The sequence below is a fragment of the Eschrichtius robustus genome, chromosome X, assembly GCF_028021215.1.
Source record: "Eschrichtius robustus isolate mEscRob2 chromosome X, mEscRob2.pri, whole genome shotgun sequence".
Taxonomy (NCBI): Eukaryota; Metazoa; Chordata; class Mammalia; order Artiodactyla; family Eschrichtiidae; genus Eschrichtius; species Eschrichtius robustus.
In genome coordinates this window covers 57,709,514-57,733,213 of record NC_090845.1, presented here as the reverse complement: position 1 = coordinate 57,733,213, position 23,700 = coordinate 57,709,514, and the positions used below count along the sequence as shown (strand labels likewise).

General features: G+C 40.0%; 1 protein-coding gene across 1 annotated transcript in view; it reads left to right on the top strand.

Annotated features, from left to right (window-relative positions):
- Positions 1-5,903: 5,903 nt before the first annotated feature.
- EDA2R (ectodysplasin A2 receptor) overlaps positions 5,904-23,700 on the top strand; it is a 65,344-nt gene continuing 47,547 nt past the window's right edge. Inside the window, exons 1-2 of the mRNA XM_068533557.1 lie at positions 5,904-5,994; positions 19,466-19,562. Of these exons, the coding sequence (XP_068389658.1) occupies positions 19,476-19,562 (87 nt within the window). The 5' untranslated portion in view covers positions 5,904-5,994; positions 19,466-19,475. The remainder of the gene's footprint in view (positions 5,995-19,465; positions 19,563-23,700) is intronic.

The window sequence follows — 23,700 nt, the reverse complement described above, 5'->3', positions numbered from 1 at the left end:
ATAGTTCTAGGCACTCAATGCTCAAAATTATAGCTATTACTGTTATTATCAGAATAATGCATTAAAAGACTTCAAAGTTTATGCCATACACAGTGGGAAGCTCTCGTGCGGGTTCTTGGGAATAGTAGTGATAGAGGAAGTGGGTGGATGCTTCTTCTCAATTCTTAAGTGTAGAGGCTCCCCAGCAGGGGTGACCTGACAACAAATGGTGTTTTGGTGTTGAAGATTGGTTTCTAGGTGGATCAGGTGGGGGGGACCACTGAGCTTAATGAGGCTAGTTTTCCATAGGTGGAAGGCTGGGATGAGGTAGATGAGGTTGTTAGAAGGAAGTGGTTGGATACAGGTATGCATGGGGTTATGGCTGGAGAATCTTGAAGTCTTTTGAAATAAAGAGAGGCATAGTAATTCATGAAGGAGTCAAGAGGGAAGGGTCTCTCTTCCACCAGTGGGAGGAATTCAAATATGTTTGTGGGTAGAGTGGCTGGATACAGAGGAAAGGTGAATAATAAAGGTACCTGTGAGAGAGGGGTTAAAAATAAAGCATGGTCCATAGGGGACAGGGGAGGGGGAAGAGGCTCATGCTCTCCTCCTCTCCACCAAGAGGAAAGACCAGGATGGATGGAGAGAGAAATTTACTGGCATAAGGGAAAGTGGTGGAAGGACTTCATACCTAATAGCATCTGTTTTCTTGATGATAAGGTTAGGGGTTCATTTTTCTGGACTGATAACTAGGTGCCAATGTAGGGACTTTAGGGAAAATGTAGAAGTTTAGAATAGCTGTGCAGGGAAGATGGGAGGACCCTCTAATTGGGAAGGAGAGAAATTACTTCACTTAGTGCTTTAGAACAGTGGTATTCAAACTTGAGTTAGAATCACCCTAGAGAGCTTGTTAAAACACAGATTTCTGGGCCTAACACTGGAAATTTCTGATTCATTAGATATGGGTTGGGACTAGAGAATTTGCATTGAAAAAATAAGTTTCCAGGTAATGATGATTCTGCTGCCAGAGACCTGAGTGAGAGTTCTTGAATCCATTGAGTTTTCTGGCTGTATTACCATGAACAAACTCCTTGGCCACTCTATCTTGATTTCTCATCTGAAAGTTAAGGATGATAATCATAGTACCTATCTCATAAAGCTGTTATGAAAATTAAATTAGTTAAGACACATGAAGCACTTAGAACAGGGCCTGATAGTAACTTGGGAGAAATATGGAGTACTCAAGGATAGTTGGAAATCCAAGAAGACTGGGCAGTTATTTTTTCTGGCAACTTCTTCTCTTTGTCCTACCCCTATCTCTAAGTCCAGGCCCTAAAATTGCCTTCACCTCACTCCTAGGTGCTGACTGGTTTCTAGGGATATATCTGGAGAGACCTGCTCCCTGAACCTCAGTAGTAACTCTGCCTGTAGATTCTACACCTAAGCCTACATTCATTACCTCCTCTAGCCTGCCTGGTTTGCCTTGAGCTTTCTGACCTTTCCCATAAGAGGCCAACTTGCACCTCACTCTGAGTGGAAGCACAGCCAAAGCCCACAAAGCCCTGCTAGGGAGAGGTCTTGAGAGATGGCTGGAAAGAATCTTAGGTCTAAACTCTCCCCTAGAGGAATCACTCTGAATCCATACAGGCTGGAGGCACACACTGAGGAAAATGACCTTAGCTGCCAACTCCAGGCTGGCAACATTATATAAGTGAAGATAAATGGGAAAGACTGTTATCTGGAGCCCTGGAGACTGACCTGACCCTTCACTGTGATTATTAGAAAACAATTCCTTATACTGAGTATAAATCTGTCTGCCTGTACATTCTACACATATGGCCTCATTTTGCCCCCTTAAGATACAAATCTCATCAGTTCCTTCTACCCTGTGACAGCCCTTCAGATGTTGGCAGAAAGTGACCAAGTCCTCTTGAGTCTTCTCAGACCAAACATAGTGGTGGGTGATGGCAGTGCAATGAGTGTCTGGATGTCTCACCAATGCTAAGGAGAATAAGAATTTTAGAACCTGCCCTCTGGACACTAGATATATCTCTTATATGATTATGAATCTTTTATATGATTGTGTATCCCTTAGTGTTGCCATTCTTTCTCCTATTATGTATTTATTAATTTATTTATTGTTTATTTATTTTTTGTGCCAGGCATATCATGCTGTGAATTCCTTTTGAAATTGAACTGACCTAAACAATCCTAATATTTTGCAGAAATGCTGCTTCAAAGCCCTATGGCCCTCATCCCGTAAGTAGAGTTTTAGAATGAAGTATCTAAATCTTTTTTTGCAACCCCAGTGATAGTTTCCTGTCCCCACAAGGCTGTCTGTAGGTGAGAAATAGCATGGTATACTAAAAAGAGCTTCAGGGTTGGCGTTAGAAAATTCGAGTTCAAATCTCAACACCTCTGCTTAGCAATTCTGTGCTCATTTGGATGTCACATAATGTTTTATATATCCAACTTATTTTTTTTTTATTTTTAAAATGGGCGTAATAATCACCAGATCATGGAAGTGCTCTTGCAGGGTTAGTGAGATAACATATAAATTGCCTATCTCAGTGCCTGCATATAGTACACATCCAAGAGATGGTATTTTTGCCCTTTCCAATTAGTAAATTGGCATGGTAATAGTAATGGCACCTTCCCGTGGTTATAAGGATTGAATGAGATACCTGTGTAAAGAACTCTAGAGGACTATGCTACCTATTGTTTTAAAGTAATATTATTAGCAAATACATGTGTAGAAGAGTCAGAGTTGCACAGCCTTCTGGTCGGTGTGTGCTGAATTTCCAATCCTAGGCCTGAGAAGGTAGTGTGTAGAGAAAACACAGGAGTTTGGCTAATTGCCTCAGTCGAAATTGCATTCTCTCAGAGGAGGACTGAGTCAGGCAAAAACAAATAAAATTAGGAACTAGTGACAAGAATGTAGACTAATAAGGTTAGACTAACAATAAAAGGTAAGAAAATTAGGTAGGGGGAAAAGGTTGATAATTATAGTCCTCATTACCACTGTCATTCTAATAGATCTCAGTTATTGTGTCTGGAACTGGGTTCAGAAGTCTATAAATATTCCTCTCAAATCTTCCCAGCAAGCTTGTTTCTTTCCACATTTTATAGATAGGGAAACTGAATCTCTGAGAGGTTAAAGTACTTGTCTAAGATCACACAGCATGCAAATTTTTTTTAATTAATTAATTGATTTTATTTTATTTTTGGCTGTGTTGGGTCTTCGTTTCTGTGCGAGGGCTTTCTCTACTTGCGGCAAGCGGGGGCCACTCCTCATCGCGATGCGCGGACCTCTTACTATCGTGGCCTCTCTTGTTGCGGAGCACAGGCTCCAGACGCGCAGGCTCAGCAGTTGTGGCTCACGGGCCCAGTTGCTCCGCGGCATGTGGGATCCTCCCAGACCAGAGCTCGAACCCATGTCCCCTGCTTCGGCAGGCAGACTCCCAGCCACTGCGCCACCAGGGAAGCCCCCAGCATGCAAATTTTAAGTGACAGATCTGGGATGCCAATTTAGACTCCAAAGCCACTCTATTGCTATGCCATGTCCTTACTCACTGGAGCAAGACAGCATGATGTAGCATGCCTAGAATCAGGTACTAGTTATAGTTCTGGATTAAGCTTGTACTTGCTGTGTGCCTTTGGGCAATTCAGTTAACTTGTCTGATCCAGAGTTGCCACATGTATAAAATAAGGAAAATAATACTTCTAAGAGTTGTTCTGTGGTATAAATGAGATTGTATGTATAAAGTGTTGTGAAGGCCCCAGCATCACCAACATTATGGAATGAGATACTGGAGAATATCCAGTGACACAATCTGAGAAAGCGGGGTTAGAGAAATAGAGGGAAACCAGGAGCCGAGTAGTGTTTTCCAACACAAGAAAGAATGTTTCCCAAAGAAAAGAGTGGCTAGCACTGGATAAAAACTGCAGATAAATAAGAAAATGAGTGAAAATGTTCCCTAAAATGTGGCAGTAAAAAAGGTCACTTGTGATCTCAGGGAAAGAACATTGGGCTGGAAGCCAGGTTGCAATAAATTGGGAAGCTAATGGAAAGTAAAGACATGGAAACAGTGAGTGGAGACTACTCTGGCCAGAAATTTGGCTGAAGAAGGAAGAGAGATGAGGCTGTTATTTTAGGAGGAGACAGTGGGGGAGATTTTATTTTGCAGTGGGAAGAATTCGAATATGTTTGTGGGGTAGAAGGTTTGGACATAAGGTGGAAGGTAAATAATAAAGATACCAGTGAGAGAGGACTTTTAAAATGAGGCATGGTTCTACTGAGTGAAGTAAGTCGAAAAGAGAAAGAGAAATATCATATGATATCACTTATATGTGGAACCTAAAAAAAAAGCATACAAATGAACTTATCTACAAAACGGAAACAGAGTTACAGATGTAGAAAACAAATTTATGGTTACCTGGGGGAAAGGGGGGAGGGATAAACTGGGAGATACGGATTGACATATATACACTACTATATATAAAACAGATAACTAATAAGGACCTACTGTATAGCACAGGGAACTGTACTCAACACTTTCTAATGGCTTATATGGGAAAATAATCTAAAAAAGAGTGGATATATGTATATGTATAACTGATTCACTTTGCTGTATAGCAGTAACTAATACAACATTGTAAATCCACTATACTCCAATAAACATTTTTTGAAAATAAAAAATAAAGTTAAAAAAAAAGAGAGACATGGTTCATAGGGAGCAGGGGAGGGGGAGCTCTTGAGCTCTTGAGGCTAGGGTTGCTGAAAGGCCCCTAATCCTGACCTTGAAGAATGTTCCCAACTTAGCTGGAAAGGACTTGTGTTTAAAAACTAAAAGGCAAAATAAATAAATAAATAAAAAATAAAAGGCAGCAGGGTTGTGTCAGGTGGGAGAGTACCCCCAGGCTAAAGGGTCCTCTTGCTGCCAGCTCACATTTCTTCATCTGTAGGGCTCTTTGGCTAAGTTCAACATATTCAAAGTCTTTCTGACCTCTCCCATTTTGTCCTTTACACCTGGTTCTCTAGTTAATTTATTTATTCCTCTGCTGTGTACCAGACTTCTTCCCAGACCTGTCACTTACTAGCTGTTTGACAATTGGGCAATCAGTCTATGCCTTAGTTTTCTTATCTCTAAATTGTGAATAAAACTAGGGTTTTATTCACAATTATAAGTAATTGTTACTTATACTTATTATTTAAGTACTTATACTTAATTATTACTTATACAATAATATAATTGTAATTATTAATTACAATTTAATCCTAGTTATAAGGATTAAATGAGCTAATATATGTAAAATATTGAGAAGAGTGCCTGGCAGATAGCAAGTGTTGCATAAGTGTTAGTTATTAAGTATTAGCTCATGATGCTTACCAATTAGTGGAAGGGAAAGGACAGACATTAAACAATCAAGGAAATTAATCAATTAAATTATTACAGATTACAATTCAGTGCCAGTAAGGAAATAAATAGAGTGCAGTGGACAGGGCAGGACTTGGATGAGTGAGGCTTATATGAGGATGTGACACTCTGCCATGAAGACACAAATCCTCCCTTGACACCACAGATCTTAACTTCAGCTCCACAATCTCTCCTGCTTCCATTCCCTCTCTCCCTGCTTCAGTCCCTGAAGCTTTTCAGTTCCTGCCAAAGGCGTGGCTTGGTCACTATTCACCCGCTCTTCCCCAACTCCTCCCCCACTCTCACTGTCAGGGGTGAAACTTTTTTGTGTAGCCACGCCTAGACACTCAAGTGGTCCAATAGCTGCTTCACGGGGGCGGAGAAGTAGGCATAGCATGAAAAGAAAAGAGAATAGGTTCTTGCTGTTGTTGCTACACGTGGACGTGAAATGAGTCAGAGCAGAGCTTTGATTGTAACGAATTTCATCTACTGTGAGTGTAGAGGTGGGGGCTTGGTGGGATGTCTGGCCTGTGCTGAGGTACGTTTGTCCAGGAATTCCGTTACTGGAGCAAGATCCATCCATCCATTCATTTACAGGGTAAGTGTGGGAACACCCTCTGGCATGGCAAGGTGGCTTGGACCTGTGAGGCATAGAGATGAGAGTTCAGGATCAGGTTAGGATGACCCTGCTAAGGTGCTACAAAGTCAGAATGGCTGGGAAGGTGTCCTGTGGCTGTCTGTCTGCCCATCCATCTGTATCCAGAGAGTGCTGTGTAAGGTGCCATGGACCTGAGCTAATACCCTGATGGCTTTGGTGAGCCAGTTCCCCTGGGGTAGGCTTGTACTGGACCCTTATGGCCTCTGGGAACATGCCTGGACCTGCCCAACCACCCTGAGTATCTCCAGTTAGGAGATAAGGAAGAGAAAAGAGAAGGAGGCTAGGAGCTTAGGGGAGAGAGGGAGGAGTTGGATCAGATTTGTGAAGCATCCCGAGGGACGTTGAGCTGCTGGCCTACCCACTTGGCCCCTGGGCAAGTCGAGGCTTGTGTAAAGAGTTTGCAAGCTCTATTTGGGGGCTTTCAGTCTCACCCACCCGGCTGGGTTTCACTTGATCCCTCACTCCTGGAAACTGAGCCCAGGGCAGTGATATTTTGATCCTGCTTTACATCAAACATTGGCCAAAAGGCCGAGGCAGCTGTGAGAACTGGGGGGCAAGTAGAGACCCGCCAGAAACTAGGCTGGGGAAGCAGAGACTGCAAGGTCTTGTTTGGACAGGTGTTGGCAATGCTGACCAGTATCACGCCATTGCAGGGTGGCTAAGGCAGGAGAGTATGGGCATCTTCCCCTACATAACTCTCCTGTCCCCTCTTTCACCCCAACATACCTTCAATTCAACATAACAGACTCACTGAGCACCTACTCTGTGCCACCACTGTGTGAGACAGACAAATGCCTAAGACATAGTCTATGCCCACTGGGACCTCATCATGGGTATAAGAACAAATAAATATAACACAAGATAGCTTTAAAGGTCCAGTTAAAGTATGCTTTGGTATTGTCAGGTAAGGATCACATCTAGTTGAGCCAGAGTAAATCAGAAAGTGTTTTTTGATTGTTTGGTTTTTGACATTGTATCACCTTTCAGGGCTCCAGAGCCAGACTACTTGAGTTCAAATCCCATCCCTACCATTTATTAACTTGTGTGACATTGGACAAGCATAATTACTTTCCCCTGTCTGAATTCTGTTTTAATCTAGTCTAGAATGGAGATAATGATAGAGCTTACTTTATCAAGTTTTTGTGAGGCTTAAATTAGATAATCCATGTGAAATACTTGCACACACTTAGCACAGTGGCTGGACCAAAATAAGCACTCAATAAATGTTAACTATTATTATTATTTAAGATTGGCCATGAAACACAGATAGGATTTCAACAGGTGGAGGCAGGAGAGAAGGCAGTCCAAGCCAGAAGAAAAACAGGAACAACTGTTTGGAGGCAGGGAAGCTCAGGGCATGTGAAAAGAACACCAGCTGAACTGGATTTTAGAGTACAGTTACGTGGAAAGTGAAAGTTAAAGTTGCCATGGTAGACTGATGACAAACTGTGGAAGACTTTTGGATGCTAGATTTTCTGTTCAATTTGTCACACTGTGGAAAATCATTGAAAGTCTCTGAGCTAAAGAAAAAGGTAAATCTGTGTTTCAGGAAGAATAATCTGGTAAACATGCGTCAACTGAATTGGAATAGGAAAACATGAGATGTGGATAAACCAGATGCAGAGAGGGAATGAGACCCTGAACTGAGGTGGTGATTATGGGAATAGAAAGGAGGCAATGAATTTAACAATACATCACAGAAGTTGAATCTGCAGAATTTAGAAGTTGATAAATTATATGAGATTGAAAAGAGAAGAATGAGAGAATCACTATCTCTTGGAATTGGTTTAGACTTTAAAAGGTTGTGTATTCCAATCCCAATTCCATCCATTTCTGTGGATGGTACAAATAGAAAGGATATCTACTTTCTGAGTTAGACACAGCTTATTCAAGTCCTGGGTCTGCTACTTACCTGCTGTTTGTGATCCTAAGCATATTATTTATCCATCATTCCCAAACAGGATCAATACGATATCCATAGGGCATTTAGAAATATGTGTTGAGAGTGTGATTTTTTTGCACAAAGAATGAAGTACTACTGAATTTAGTACCAAGCAGTTTGAGACAGCAAAGTATTGTTCTTCTCACCCACTTATTTTTTTTTATTTTTTTAGCATCTTTATTGGAGTATAATTGCTTTGCAATGGTGTGTTAGTTTCTGCTTTACAACAGAGTGAATCAGCTATACATTTACGTATATCCCCATATCTCCTCCTTCTTGCGTCTCCCTCCCACCCTCCCTATCCCACCCCTCTAGGTGGTCACAAAGCACCGAGCTGATCTCCCTGTGCTATGCAGCTGCTTCCCACTAGCTATCTATTTTACATTTGGTAGTGTCTATATGTCCATGCCACTCACTTACTTCGTCCCAGCTTACCCTTCCCCCTCCCCATGTCCTCAAGTCCATTCTCTATGTCGGCGTCTTTATCCCTGTCCTGTCCCTAGGTTCTTCATAACCTTTTTTTTAGATTCCATATATATGTGTTAGAATATGGTATTTGTTTTTCTCTTTCTGACTTACTTCACTCTGTATGACAGACCCTAGGTCCATCCACCTCACTACAAATAACTCAATTTTGTTTTTTTTTTTATGGCTGAGTAATATTCCATTGTATATATGTGCCATATCTTCTTTATCCATTCATCTGTCGATGGACACTTAGGTTGCTTCCATGTCTTGGCTATTGTAAATAGACCTGCAATAAACATTTTGGTACATGACTCTTTTTGACCTATGGTTTTCTCAGGGTATATGCCCAGTAGTGGGATTGCTGGGTCGTATGGTAATTCTATTTTTAGTTTTTTAAGGAACCTCCATACTGTTCTCCGTAGTGGCTGTGTCAATTTACATTCCCACCAACAGTGCCAGAGGGTTCCCTTTTCTCCACACCCTTTCCAGCATTTATTGTTTGTAGATTTTTGATGATGGTCATTCTGACTGGTGTGAGGTGATACTTCATTGTAGTTTTGATTTGCATTTCTCTAATGATTACTGATGTTGAGCACCACCCGCTTATAATACCAGTAGTAACCCCAGTGAGAAATACTGAACGTCTCCAAAACTCAGCCTGAAGGGAGAATAGTAGACATGTCATAGTTTTGTTGGAAGGATTAAAAGAAATAATCCCTGTGAAGTATCTAGCACAATATCTGATGCATAGTAGGTAGAAAATTCATAGTAGGAAGTTCATGAATCATAATTTTCTTTCACCCCAATTGACTTCACCTTATAACATCTTTGCTAGTCTCTGCCTGAATACTTTCAAAGCGAGTGTACTTACAGATCTCTGAGAGAGTCAATTCCCTTCATAGAAAGCCTTGACTCTGAAAAAGTTCTTCCTTTTGTTAAACTGAATTCAGTCTCCCTGTGGCTTCCAGAGGTTGTAGTCATTCTCCCTGGGGCCACTCAGAGAAGTCTGTTCAGTCTGCTCATTCTCTGCCATGATAGCTCCTCAGAGATCTGAAAACCAAGAAACAGATCCCCATTCATCTTTCATTCCCAGGTCAAACAGCCCAGCTCTTCCATCATTTCTCTTATAGCATGCTGTCAAGTCAAATAAGACTCTGAGGCTTTGAGCTATATAAGCTGGGGTGATGGTGGTACCTTCAAAGTGATCAGAAACACTGTAAAAGGAACAGGATGGGTGAATGTGACAAGTTCCTTTGTAAATTATTTCTTAAGTTCCCACTGTGTGCCAGGTACTTTCAAATCCATAATCCCACTGACTCCTCATCCCAACTAGGGACGGTCCAGGTCCTCTTGTCTTAATTGTACAGGTAGCCAAATAGGCTCAAAGAAAATGAAACTTGCTAGAGATCATTTAGTTAGTAAGTGTCTGAACAAAACTAGAAACCAGATTTTTGTTACTCCAAGGTCAGTATTGTTTTGTTTTGTTTTGTTTTCTAATTTTGGCACTGGGCCCTAAATTTGGAGACTTTGGATTCTAGTCCTGGCTCTGTGGTGACCAACTATGTGAATTGGGGGAAATTTTATTCCTTCTAGAGGGGCCTCAGTCTCCCCATATGGATCATCAAGGGAATGAGGTTAGGTTGTCTTGAAGAATCCTTTTGGGATTCCATGAGAATATGTTTTCAATTATCTGATGGTTTGAAGTTTTAGCCAGTTACCAAAGAGGAGAAAAAAAATAAACCATAATGAAATGTGCTGTCGTATGAGTACTGAGGTGTCTGTTACTCTATTTGAGGTGAGTTCAAGTAGATATGGATGGTATTTCTTTATTGGGTAACAGGCAGCTGGGACTAAGATGAGTTTTAAGCTCCCATCTACGATTCTGAAAATTGTTTTATAGAATGTGCATTTACATATGTAATCATAGGCTTCTTGTTGTATCAGTTTCATCTTTTCCCCACTACCCCGCCACCTTTCTTTTTCTTAGGCAGCCTAAAAAGTAAAAGGTAAGAAATGTTTTGGCATCAATATCTCATCCTGTACAGACAGGCTTCATTCTATGGACTGATTCTCCCATTCAGATTGGAAGGATAAGTAGCCCTTAGCTGTGCTTGCAAATGCTCATCAGTTTGTATATCTGTTTCTTTAGGATATTTCTGGCCTATGAGGAAGGGATAGTGTACATGATAGAATTTACATTGCTGTGGGAGAAAGGGCACTGTTCTTATTGACATCTTCAGAGAGATACAACTATTCTAGATAGTTGGTAAACTGGACAGGGTGGAGAGAATGTGGGGCAAGACCAAAGAACATTAATAAAAATCAGAAATGAGAGCACTTGACTGAGTTTTATCCAGTTCCTAGCCCTGTAAAGAAATCATACCATGAATCCAGTTTTCAGCTGGGAGAACTCAGTCAAAAGCATATCCTCTCTGGAAAGTCACCTAGTACTGCTGGCGATGTAACTAATTTTTGATGATACCACTAATTTCGTTGTATCTTGTGGTGGTCGGTACATGAATGTGACTCACTTTGGCTAGGGACACTGTGGAACAAAAGCAGGGGTTTTGGGTATTGGTTGTTTGCCTGGCCTGTAGCCTCTCTCCAATGTCCTTTGTTCCCAAACTCTGGGTGGAATAGAAACAACAGTCATAGCAACCCCTCACACGAGTAGCACAATTTGGAGTTTCCGGAGCACTCTCACATACATTATCTCATTTTTCCCTTGAACATCATCCACGGTAGTTTCCGTACCTTTGCTCCCACTTGGGAAGACTGTTTCAGCAATCATTAAAGTGATATTTTCCTCCCATAATCAGCCCAAAGATTGATGGTCTTAATTATATCACCATATTCTTGGCTACACAGTTATTTTCCCCCCTCCCTTTAACATTTTTTTTCAGCAGTTCCAGACACTAACTAAATATTTATATATTTTTTAGCTTTTTCTCTCCCTCAATTTACAGTCTTTTCAGTTATGTTTGCCTTTTTTAGATTTGTGATTTTTTTGTTGTGGATGTGTGTGCTTCCACATGTTTTGAAGGAGAAAGATTTTAACTCACATGGTTAACATTTGCTTTTGGCTGAATTGAAATGATCCAACTGGATATTAATTCTATCTGTACAGTAACAATTGTTTTTAATAAAATTTTCTTTATTTTTCTACTCCAGCATCTTTATTCTTGCTGAGCCATTATCTGTTGCTCTGTACACCAGAGTAAAGAACAAGGTAAATAGATGTGACTTCTTTAATTTTGCACAGCTTCCTTCATTCTCCTCTGTTGATATACTAATCCTGACATTACTGGACCAAATGTTGCTATCACTAACAGTTGAAATTCTTCAGCCACTTTGGAAATGGAAAGAGAAGCTTGTTAAAAACTGTAACAACCACCTGTGGTCTCTGAATTATTTCTATCCCATGCACATATTGTGATATGCTTGAATATTAAGACAATTTACTTTTGTCACATACCAACAAAATAATGTATTTCCAGTCTTGATGCTCCTTCACCTCCCTGTACCAACAGCTGACACTGTTGCTCACCTTTTACTTCTTAAAACTTTGTCCTGTACTGTCCCATCTGAGTTCTATTCTTTCTTCCCTGGATTCCCCTTCTTGGTTGCTGCTGACTAATCTTCCTCTTCCAGCTTCACATATGGATGTTCCTTAGTGTTTTGTCCTTGGCATTTTTCTTTGCTCATCTAAGCCTCTGCCATGATTTACCTAGGCCAATGGTGCTCTACCTTCTGAAGATTTTATTTAATTGGTCTAGGGAATAGGTATGTTTTAAAGTACCCCAGACGATTCTGATGTGCATCCACGAGCTGGTATTTTTATGCATTTGACTTATCTCTAGCCCCAACCTACGTTCCACATATTTTAATTGCCTGCTAGGCACCACAACTGACATGTTCCTTTGTCCCCTCAAACTTTCCATACTTAAAACAATTTGAAAAACTGAGTGCATTGTCTCTTTTTTTCCTAACAAGCAACGCCCCTTTCACACTTTTTGTGCCCTGAGGTTCTCCTGGTTTCCCAGGCAGAAACCCTCAGAATCTTCTCTGACTTATGTCTTTCTCTTGGCTCTCACATCCATGTAATTGTAAGGTCCTATGGACTTACTTTGTAAGATCTGTATCTCCCACCATCACTTCCTTCCTGTTCTTATTGCTACCATCTTTGTCCTGGCCCTTGTCTCCTAGGGCTTGAGCAGAAACCCTGTCTAGCCATTCTTTAAAGCACAGATTAGTATTCAGAAAATACCTTTGTCCCAACCTAAAAGATTGCTGATGAAATAGTAAATTTAAGTGACAGTCTGGGAGGACCTTCATTCCCTATTTTAGAGTTCAATACTGCCTTGGAAAGCATGCCAAACTCATGAGTCTTAAATCACCTGTGAGTTCTGGCTTTATTTAATGCTAGTTAAATAAATTTAGAGGCATTTTATTTTCTTTAAGCCACAGTTTTTAAAATCTATGAATTGGTGATAATAATCCATGGCTTATTCTCAGGGTTACTGGAAGGAAATATTGAGCTAACTGATATGAAACCCTTTCAAACTGTGAAACCTTTCGCTCAGACAGAAGATTGTTACCATTATTTTGTAAATTTTTACCATTCACTCATCCAACAAATATTTATTTAGTGCCTACTGTATGCCAGGCACTGTTCTAAGCAGGGGGGATGAAGTAGTGACCACAACAGGGCTATGATCTCATGGTGCTCACATTCTAGTTGGGGTAGAAACAGGCAATAAAGAAGTAAATAAGTAAGATGTAGTGTGTGTCAGATGGTCACAAGTGCTACTGAGAAGAATGAAACAGGAGAAGGGATAGGGAATATGGAGGGAACTTGCAGTTTTGAAATAGTGGTCAAGAAGCCTCACTAAGAAGATAGTTTGTGATCAAAGAACTGAAGAAGATGAGGAAGGTAGTCATGTGGATATCTGGGGGAAAACATGCCTGAATAAGGGAACAGCGAGTGTTAAGGCCTTAAGGTAGAAGCATTTCCTGGTTAGTTTGAGGAAGAGCAAGGAGGTTGGCATGGCTGGAGTTAAGGGAATAATAGGAAGAATAGTAGATCATGGAGTCAAAGAGGTGATGGGGCGGTAGGCAGATCATCTAAAACCTCATTGACCATTATAAGGACTTTAGTTTATTGAGTGAGGTGGAGAGACATCGATGGATTTTGAGGTTGGAAATGACATGATCTAACATGTTTTAAAAGAACCATTCCACCCTTAGCCCTTATAACTCTATCACCCATTCTTTCCAGAAAAAAAAATGGGTAGGCCCCAGGTTACTCCCTCACCAAGTTCCCTCTGAATATGGGGGAACAGAAAGACTTTTTTCTGACTGCACCTTATATTCAGATGAAACATACAAGAGCCAAAAAGAGCCCTTAAAACAATGATTTTCAAAGTTGGCTGCACATGAGAATCACCTGGTGAATTTTTAAAATTCCAAATACATCAGAATCTCAGGAATGTGACCCAGGTATAAGTGTTTTTTTTGAAGCTCCCAAGGTGCAGCCTATACTGAGAACCACTAGTCAAAGAGATTGACCAAATCCTCATGGTATGATTGGGACCTTGAGTTTGGCAGTGGGGAGGATCATGCTTCTGATGGCAGAGCTGGACCTGGGACCACTCACCATTCTGAGGAACGCAGAATTCACAAATACTTGGGCAGGAGGAAGATAAGGTGTTTGATAGTTTGGAAGCAGATAATGGGCAAGAGAAAGCTGGGATAGGAGTAACCCTGGGCCAGGCCAGGAAGGAGAAGGCTGAGAGCCAGCACCAAATGATAAAGCAACATCTGAATTATAGGCCAAGCACCTGGAAATGATGAGGGCACTGCACAGATTAGAAGCTTGATTTTCAAAGAAAGCACTGTTCTCACGGCCAGACTGAGCAACTACTTTGATTTTTGCCAGTCCTCTGCACGTGGGTGACTGGGTAGGCTCACAAGGAGAGGAATGGGCAGGGCATGGACCAACTGCTGTCTTCCTCATCCTTTTTAATCCCACACCTCCTGCACTGCCCAGGAAAAGCAAATATCTTCCATGAAGTCCTGAGTTCTTAATTTAGACCTGTCATCTTGTTCTGCCCACCCGTCCTAGAGACAGAATGTTTCATCCCACAGGCATGTGCAAGTTGAGAAGAGCAGCAATCGTAAGCTGTGGCCAGAGGCAGCTGCACTGGCAGTAGTCTGAGTACCTAACATCCAGGAGAAACTTAACCAACATCAATTTTTTAGGGCACAATGAGCTCATGTGGGAATTATTATTAATGTCAGCCTCATTACTTCTCCTTTTCCCTGTCAGGTTGCATTCTTATTTTCCTAGGTTATTTTTTTTTGGGAGGGAGGGGATCATGACAGGGGGATGGACAGAGTGAGCAGACACATGACAGAGACAGACAAAATAAGGAGATATTCTAGTCATCTTGCCACTTGTCAGCCCCTCTGGTTAAACCCAATCAATATACCCAAATAGCACTTATTAGATAAATTTGGGTAAAAAAAATCATTTGGAGGCATATATAAGAATATTCATAGTAGCTTTTTAAAATTTTAATTTGGGGAATAACTTAAGCAATGTCTATTAGAATGATACAGGGTAGTTCACAGTATTAAAGAAAAAGCTGAAGAACTAGGTTTTTAAAAAAATTGAAACATAATTCACATACCATAAAATTCACTTTTTAAAGTGAATAATTCACTGTTTTTTAACATATTCACCAAGTTGTACAACCATCACTACTATCTAGTTCCAAACCATTTCATCACCCCGAAATGAAACTCATATCCATTAAGTAGCTATTTCCCATTCTCTCCTTTCCCCAGCCCCTGGCAACTACTAGCCTACTTTCTGTCTCTATGAATTGCCTATTCTGAACATTTCATATAAATGGAATCATATAGTTTTCCTTTTGTGTGGCTTCTTTCACTTAGCATAATATTTTCAAGTTTCATCCATGTTGTAGTCCTCATCAAGTACTTCATTCCTTTTTCTGGCTGAATAATATTTAATTGCATTGATAGAACACATTTTGTTTATCCACGTAGTTGATTTACATTTGAGTTGTTTCTACATTTTTGGCTATTATGTATAATGCTGCTAGGAACATTCATGTACAAATTTTTGTGTGGATATATATTTTCAGTACTTTTGGCTATATACCAAATATTGGAATTGCTGGATCATGTGGTAACTTTATGTTTAATATTTTGAGGAACTGCAAAACCATTTTCCAAAAGGACTGCACCACTTTACATTCTCACCAGCAATATATGAGGGTTGCAATTTATCCACATCCTTGCCTTGATCCTTAATCATCCCCTTTTTTATTATAGCCACCTTAGTGGGTATGAAGTGGGATTTCATGGTGATTTTGATTTGCATTACCCTAATTGCTAATGACGTTGAGCATCTTTTAATATCCTTATTGGCCATTTTTATATCTTCTTGGAGCAATGTATATTCAATTATTTTGCCCATATTTAATTAGGTTATTTGCATTTTTATTGTTGAGTTATAAGATTTCTCTATTATTATATATATATATATATCTTATCAGTTCTCTATAATTTATAGGGTTTTTTTCTCCCATTATGTGGGTTGTCTTTTTATTTTCTTGATATTGTCCTTGAAGCACAAAAGTTTTAAATTTTGATTAAGTAAAATTTATCATTTTTTCTGTCTTGTTGCTTTCCTTTTGGTGTTGTATCTAAGAAACCATAACCTAATCAAAGATCACAAATATTTATACCTATATTTTCTTATAAGAAAGAAATATTTAATTATAAACATTTTTATGTTTTCTTATAAAGCTCTTTTAAGAGTTTTATAGGTTTATATCTTTCATTTAGAGCTTTGTTCCATTTTGAGTTAATTTTATACATGGTGTGAGGTAAGGGTCCAATTTGATTCTTTTTTATGTGGATACCCAGTTGTCACAATGCCTTTTTTTGAAAAGCCTGTTCCTTTCCCATTGAATTGTCTTGGCACTCTTTTTGAAAATCAATTGACCATAGTATAGCAACTTTATTATAAATGGCCACAAATCAGAAACAGCTCAATGTCCATCAACCAAAAAAAATGCATAAATAAATTGTGTCATATCCATACAATGGGGTACTACACAGCAATGGTAAGGAATGAATATTGCTACATACAGTGTAATGGATAAATCTCACAGACATTACATTGAGCAAAGAAAGCCAGAGACAAAAAAAGTGCTCTTTTTTTGAAATATTTATTTAGTTATTTATTTGGCTGCACAGGGTCTTAGTTGTGGCACGTGGGATCTTCTTTTGCCACATGCGGGATCTTTTAGTTGTGGCATGTGGGATATTTAGTTGCAGCGTGTGGGATCTAGTTCCCTGACCAGGGATCAAAACCGGGCCTCCTGCATTGGGAGCACACAGTCTTAGCCAGTGGACCACGAGGGAAATCCCAAGAGTGCTCTTATATGAATCCAATTTATATGAAGCTCAAGGACAGGTTAAACTAATAATTGTGATAGAAGCCAGAATAGAAATTGCCTGGGAGAAGGGGATGGCATTGACTGGGAAGGGGCATGAAAGGGTCTACTGAGGTAATGGAAAGGTTTTGTATCTTTATCTGGATAGTGTTTTTATGAGTATATACATATGTCAAAATCTTATAGGTCTGTCTATATTGCTGACTTATACAGCAGTTTGGAAGATTCAGACATATCTTCTGTGACATTTTAGAAAAGTGTTAGCTGCAGTTATAGGATGCTTCAGAGTAGCTCTGATTTTCTCAAAACCTAATTATTCTCTCTCACCTTCTCTTAAAATAAAAAGGCAGTACATCTACCACAGGACACTGCTGACCACAGGGAAGAACTTTACATAAGGTCTGAGTTTGTCCCTGGGTAATAATTTAACCATTATTAGACAATTTTACCCATATGCCCTGACTTCTTCAGAACAGATCAGAGTCTATGTGGCTTTCTTCTCTTTTGAAAAGGCAATTTGTTAAACTTATAATGAAAGACAGTTTAACTTGTATGCTTTGGATAAACAGTTTGACAAAAGAAGGGGAAAAAGTCCTTTGTTCATCCCCTGGGACCTGATATGGGGATTTGGCAATATGCCTGACTTGCCTAGACACAGGTCTCAAAGCCAAAGTTAGAGGAACATGTTAAAATTCATGCTATATGATGTTTATTACATGGGAGGGGCTCTGGATACTAAACAGAATAGGGTGTCTCAGACACCCAAAGGCCAGAAACAGCTGCTATGGAGATTTCAGATGCCTATATCAGGAGCTTATCTCAAGGGCAGGACTGCTCTTTGGCTCCTGACGATGTTTTTCTGTTTTTGTGGGCAAGAGAAGGATACAGGGGAGTTGTCCAGACCAGTATGCTGGTCCTGTGCCCATGACACTTAATTCCCTTGTCATGAGGGCTCTGAGACCACTGATGGTTTTTGTTCTTAATGAGAAGATGGGGTAGAGAGGGGAGCGTACCTACTGAGGGTGACACTATGGGCCAGTAATCAAAACAACATAGGAGGGAGCATCTTCAGCTTGTGCAAAAATGGATTTTGTAGCCCACTTTCTTCTGAATGAATGCATGGGAAAGAATGGCCCAGTTGATGGTGGGAAAAGGTGCATTCAAGCAAAAATGCCAGACAGGATGACTTACCCCATCGCTATTGGGGACTTTTGAAGGAAGGAGTGATGGTCCCTCAAGGTGCACATTCACACTCTCCTCTCTTCTGACTGGAAGTACATACTTAGGACTCTCAGTACTTTGAGAAGCCACCTGAAGTTCACCTTGGCATGAGGTTAAGGAGTGAACAAAAGAATCTCACCCCACCTTTCTCTTTGAGCAGTGCAAGCCCCATGTATCAGTCACTTACATTAAAATTCATCTTTGTAGAAAACTCACTCTCTACATACTTAACTCTGTCTTATTTTGTATAACTTTTCAAATCCTTCAGAATGCTTTGATGGACCTTAGCTCCTTTAATCATCCCAAGAGCTATATAAGGTAGGTGAGGAATATATTTCCCCCTTTCTTCAAATTAAGTAACTAAGGCCAGAAAAAATAAAGTGAATCATACAGGATCATAGGTTGAAAGAAGAGCCAAGTAAGTTGACCAACCATCCCAATTTACCTGAGACTGTCCCAGTTTTAACACTGAAAGTCCCATGTCCTGAGGAAGCTTCTTAGTCCTAAGCGAACCTGGATGATTGGTTACCCTATATCCAGGATAGAACCCATATCTCCCAACACTCTGACCAATGCTAGTGCCACTGCCCTATGCCATTTGTATTATGAGAACTGTTATCTGACTAGTGTTTCCTTTTCTGTACACCATAGTGTACCAGCACATTTCTTCATGCTGGGTCATTCTCCCCTCCTACCCAGCCAAGGACAGAAGCAATGACAGCTAGTTCTCCTCAAAGTTAAAGACAGTTTTGGCAAAAGGGAACCATGTTTCAGCTTTCTCATCCACAAAAGAAGGATGATAATCTCTATATTTCTTACCTCACATGGATGTTGTATGGATCAAATATAATGGGTATTAAAGTGCTTTCTAAACTGTTAATAGCTGGAAACATGTGAGAGATTGTGGTTATTCTCTACTCCCTAGGCAGAAACCAGCTCCTTGTCTTATTCTCTTTCCAGTTCAGCAAGTGTTATAACCACTAACTGTGTGAACTTTGGTGAATCCCTTGGTCTCTGTGCTTCATTTTCCTCATATGCAAAATTAGGCTGATAATAATTCTTAATATGGTTGTTTTAAAGGTTGAATTATTACTTGTAAACCATTTAAGAGTTCTTGGCACATGGTCAGTGCTATATATGCATTAGCTGTTTTGGGTTGGCTTTCTCAACCCTTATAACCCAGGATCAGAGACTAGATTAAGAGGCCCATAAACCAATTGACATGGAAGCCACTACTTACTTTGAAATCCCTTTCCACTAGTTCCCTAATTGTTATGTTCTGTACCCATAGCATTCCCACCATGGATTGCCAAGAAAATGAGTACTGGGACCAATGGGGACGGTGTGTCACTTGCCAACTCTGTGGGCCTGGACAAGAGCTCTCCAAGGTAAGTCCCCCTGGTCAGGATACTTATTTCTGTCACATCTTAGGAACCAGACTGGCAACCAAGAGAGTCCAAGATTAGGAGAGTCAGCCCCATCTGTGTCTAATCAGTTTAGTAGATAAAACAAACCAAAGATTATGACAGGGGACTTCTCTTGTGGTCCAGTGGTTAAGACTTCACCTTCCAATGCAGGGGGTGCGGGTTCGACCCCTGGTCGGGGAGCTAAGATCCCACATGCCTCAGGGCCAAAAAAACCAAAACATAAATCAGAAGCAATATTGTAACAAATTCAGTAGACTTTAAAAAAAAATGGTCCACATCAAAAAAAAAAAAAACAGAAAACAAAAATTATAACAATAGCAGTCACAGCTCCATTAAGAAGTCAACCTGGCAGCATCAGGGGCAGGGGAGGATTCCATGAGATAGTGGGGTATTTCAAGAGTAAATGTGTAATGCAAAGGCCTAGGAAGGCTGTTTGGTATTAGGAACATATGTCAACTAAAGCAGGGCCCACTTGTTTGGGGCTCAGGAGCCAGATATCAGGTCTTGGGAATGGGAAAGAGAGAAGAACTGAGTAGCCTGAAATGTGGTCTCTGTCTAGAGGGACTGGGCCACTGAGGAAACTGCAAGAGAGGCTTCGTTGATGGGGAACTAGTGAGGGTCTAGAATCCCAATTAGTGGTAAGGGTCAGAACAAAACCACCCACAAAGCAGGGATTTTATACACAGCCCTGGCTTGCAGAGCTGGAGCTGCTTAATTGTTCCTGCTTCAGGTCCCTGTTGGTCCCAGAACCTGGGGATGGTATTAAATTTAGGCTGCAGCTGGGAGCACAAAGCCTGGGAACAGACAGCCAGCAGATTTTTTTTTTCACACTCATATATTTTATGCAGTCGTTCATTAATTCAGCAATTACTTATTGAACACCTACAAAGTGGCAGGCATGGTTGTAGCCACTGTGGGTATGGTAAAACAGACAAACTTATTTGCCTTCATGAACCTTACCTTTTAATTAGTGGAGCAAACAATGAACAAGATACATACATAGATATGGAAGTATGACAAGAATTATTTACAGTGACCTGATACAGAGTGACTGGGTGGCTGCTTAGATCAGGTAGCAAGGGAAGGCCTCTCTAAGGAGGTGCCTTCTGGGGAGAGGATACAGCTAGTGCAGAGTTCCAAGGTGAGAATGAGCTAGGCATGTTCAAGAAAGAGGAAGAAGGTAAGTGCAGCTGATGATTGGTGAGTGAGAGGTAGAGTAGTACATAATGAGGTCACAGAGGGAGGTATCGGCCAAACCATGGGAATCTTTAAGTTTATGATGAGAAATTTTAATTTTTTAAAAAGCACACCAGGAACCCTTTGGATGGTTTTAGGTAGGAGAGTGACATGATACTCTGACTGAAACAAAATGTATCAATTATTTAGCCCGCCTCCTTCCTACCTCCCTATTTCACAAATGAAGAGACTAAGGTCCAGGGATATTAACAGACAAGCACTAACTCTAATTTTAACTCCTTACACATAGCATTCTATACCACAGTGGGGTGCCCACATGGTTAACAAGGGATCCCGAGACCAAGGAAAAGTCTTCAGAAGTTAGGTCATGCTAGACATTAGGATGGACCCAATGGAATAAGCTACTTAGCTTGACAATTTTAAATATCACATTCATCTTCATGATCAAAAGTCTTGGCACTCCTATAAAAACAAGCTCTGAGAAGTGTTCCTGTCATGTACATGGTCATTACCTTTAAAACCATCCATATTTACAAACCTGAACTTCTCCAAGGGAGAAAAATAGGTCTTTCTGTTAAACTGCTGTTACCGAATTCTCAAAAAGTGGCCCATGATGAAATGTGCACTTGTCTAAGCACCTCTTTGGTTGTCATTTATTTCAGCACCACTAGAAAGCTCAGAAAAAATGAACGAACTGCAGTATTGTGTTCCTGCAACTGCTTTATGTAAAAACAGCTTGTACTTGTATAGCAGTCTGTATTTTGTAAAGAGCTTTCATGTGCATTATCTCATTTGGCTCTCGAGTCTCACCAAAAAGGTATTATTAGCCCCATTTTAGATGTTGAAACTGAGACTCAGAGAGCATATGTGACTTGGTCAAAGTCACAGTGGTTCAGTAAAAATTGGATACACATGGGTTTGAGTCCCAGGTTTGCTGTGGGCAAATTAGTTAATCTTTGATTAAATTAGGATGTACTAAGTTAAAAGTAACATAAAACTTACCAGTGACTTGAACCATAAACACATTTATTTATGTAATGAAATTTGGAAGCAGGGATCCTTGTGGTTGGGTGGGCAGATCAACAATATTGTCAAGGACCCAGGCTCTTTTTATCCTACATCATGGGCACCTTGTTATTTTTTCCTCATGCTTGTGGCCTCTTGGTTACCATAACTCAAAACATTACATCTTCACATCAGAGTCAAATTCAGGAAGAAGGAGCAGAGACAAAGTAGCATGACGTTGTTAGTGAAGAAGTATTTTCCTAGAAGCTCCCCAACAGATTTCCCTTTGTATGTTATGGGCCAGAGTTGGGCATTATAAGTATCTCAAAACTGCTGGGAGTGCTAGGACATGAATGCCTGGCAAACAAAAATGGGATTTCCATAATGGACTAAGACCAATCAAGAATCACTTCTTGGACTTCCCTGGTGGCGCAGTGGTTACGAATCCACCTGCCAATGCAGAGGACAGAGGTTCGAGCCCTGTTCCGGGAAGATCCCACATGTCACAGAGCAACCAAGCCCGTGTGCCACAACTACTGAGCCTGAGCTCTAGAGCCCACAAGCCACAACTACTGAGCCCGTGTGCCACAACTACTGAAGCCCGTGTGCCTAGAGCTCATGCTCTGCAACAACAGAAGCCACCGCAATGAGAAGCCCACACACCACAATGAAGAGGAGCCCCGCCTCGAGGCAACTAGAGAAAGCCCTCGCGAAGCAACAAAAACCCAATGCAGCCAGAAAGGAAGGAAGGGAGGGAAGGAGGGAGGGAGGAAGGAAGGAAGGAAGGGAGAGTCAGTTCTTGAGGCTGGTCACTTTGCCACCCAGAATGAAATCAGTGTTCTGTTAGTAAGGAAGAAAATGGGCAATGACTTTTGGATAAGGAGCTAACAGCATCTGACACAGTCTTGTTTTTATAATTTCTTTTATTTAGTTTCAAAGTTCACTCATATGAACCATAAACATCACTGTAAGTAAATCTTTAGAGAAAATCAACACTCTTTCCTCAGGACACATTTTTAGAAGTATAATTTTCAAGCTAAATAATGCATACAGTTTTAAGATTCCTGTAATATATTAGCAGATAACACTTGTGATTTTTTTTTACTAATTTCCACTATAATTACATTTATTTTCAACAGTTCATGGAATTCTTATATCCTAGAAGCCTAACCACACATAAATAATGTGTGTTTCTATCATCTATTAATTTTATGTCTTCCTTTGTAACATTAAATTACTAACATATGAGGACTTTATGTTAATTTTTTTTTTTACTGTTTTCTATTTGATAGGGGAAAATATCACCTTTTGGTGTTTGTTTATTTGCAGTTTTGTGAACCGTTTCTGTTTGCTTGTTTTTTCTGTTCTATTCATTGTTTATTGTTCATTCTTCACTCAGGTAAGGCACCTGAGTAGAAAAACAGATAGCAGAATATGGGGTATTTTAAAAATCATTTATATAATGTGTAATACTTTTAAAAATCAGAAATGGTTTTGAATTTTATTTCATTTTATCATTCATTATCTCTTGACTATTTCATGTATGTCCCTTTGATATATTAATTTGATGACATATATTAATAAATTCCAAAATTAAAGTATCTTGCATCCCGAGGATAATTTTATTGTGATTTTGGATTAAATGCCCTCTTATGTTTTATAAGTTAATATTTTATTTATAATAAATAAGTACTCAGTGCTATCAGATTCAAAACTTATATAAGAACTGTGCTAGCTTGGTAAAATTAGTTAAGAAAATCAATGTTTCTCTGGTTATAAAACTGGTTAGTAGCAAAAGAGTTTTGTGGGACTTGATCATTTGAACAAATTTTCTTTGCTTCCTCATTAGGAAAGAAAATTTTCAATATAAATTTTTCATGATGATTTCTTCCTTTTT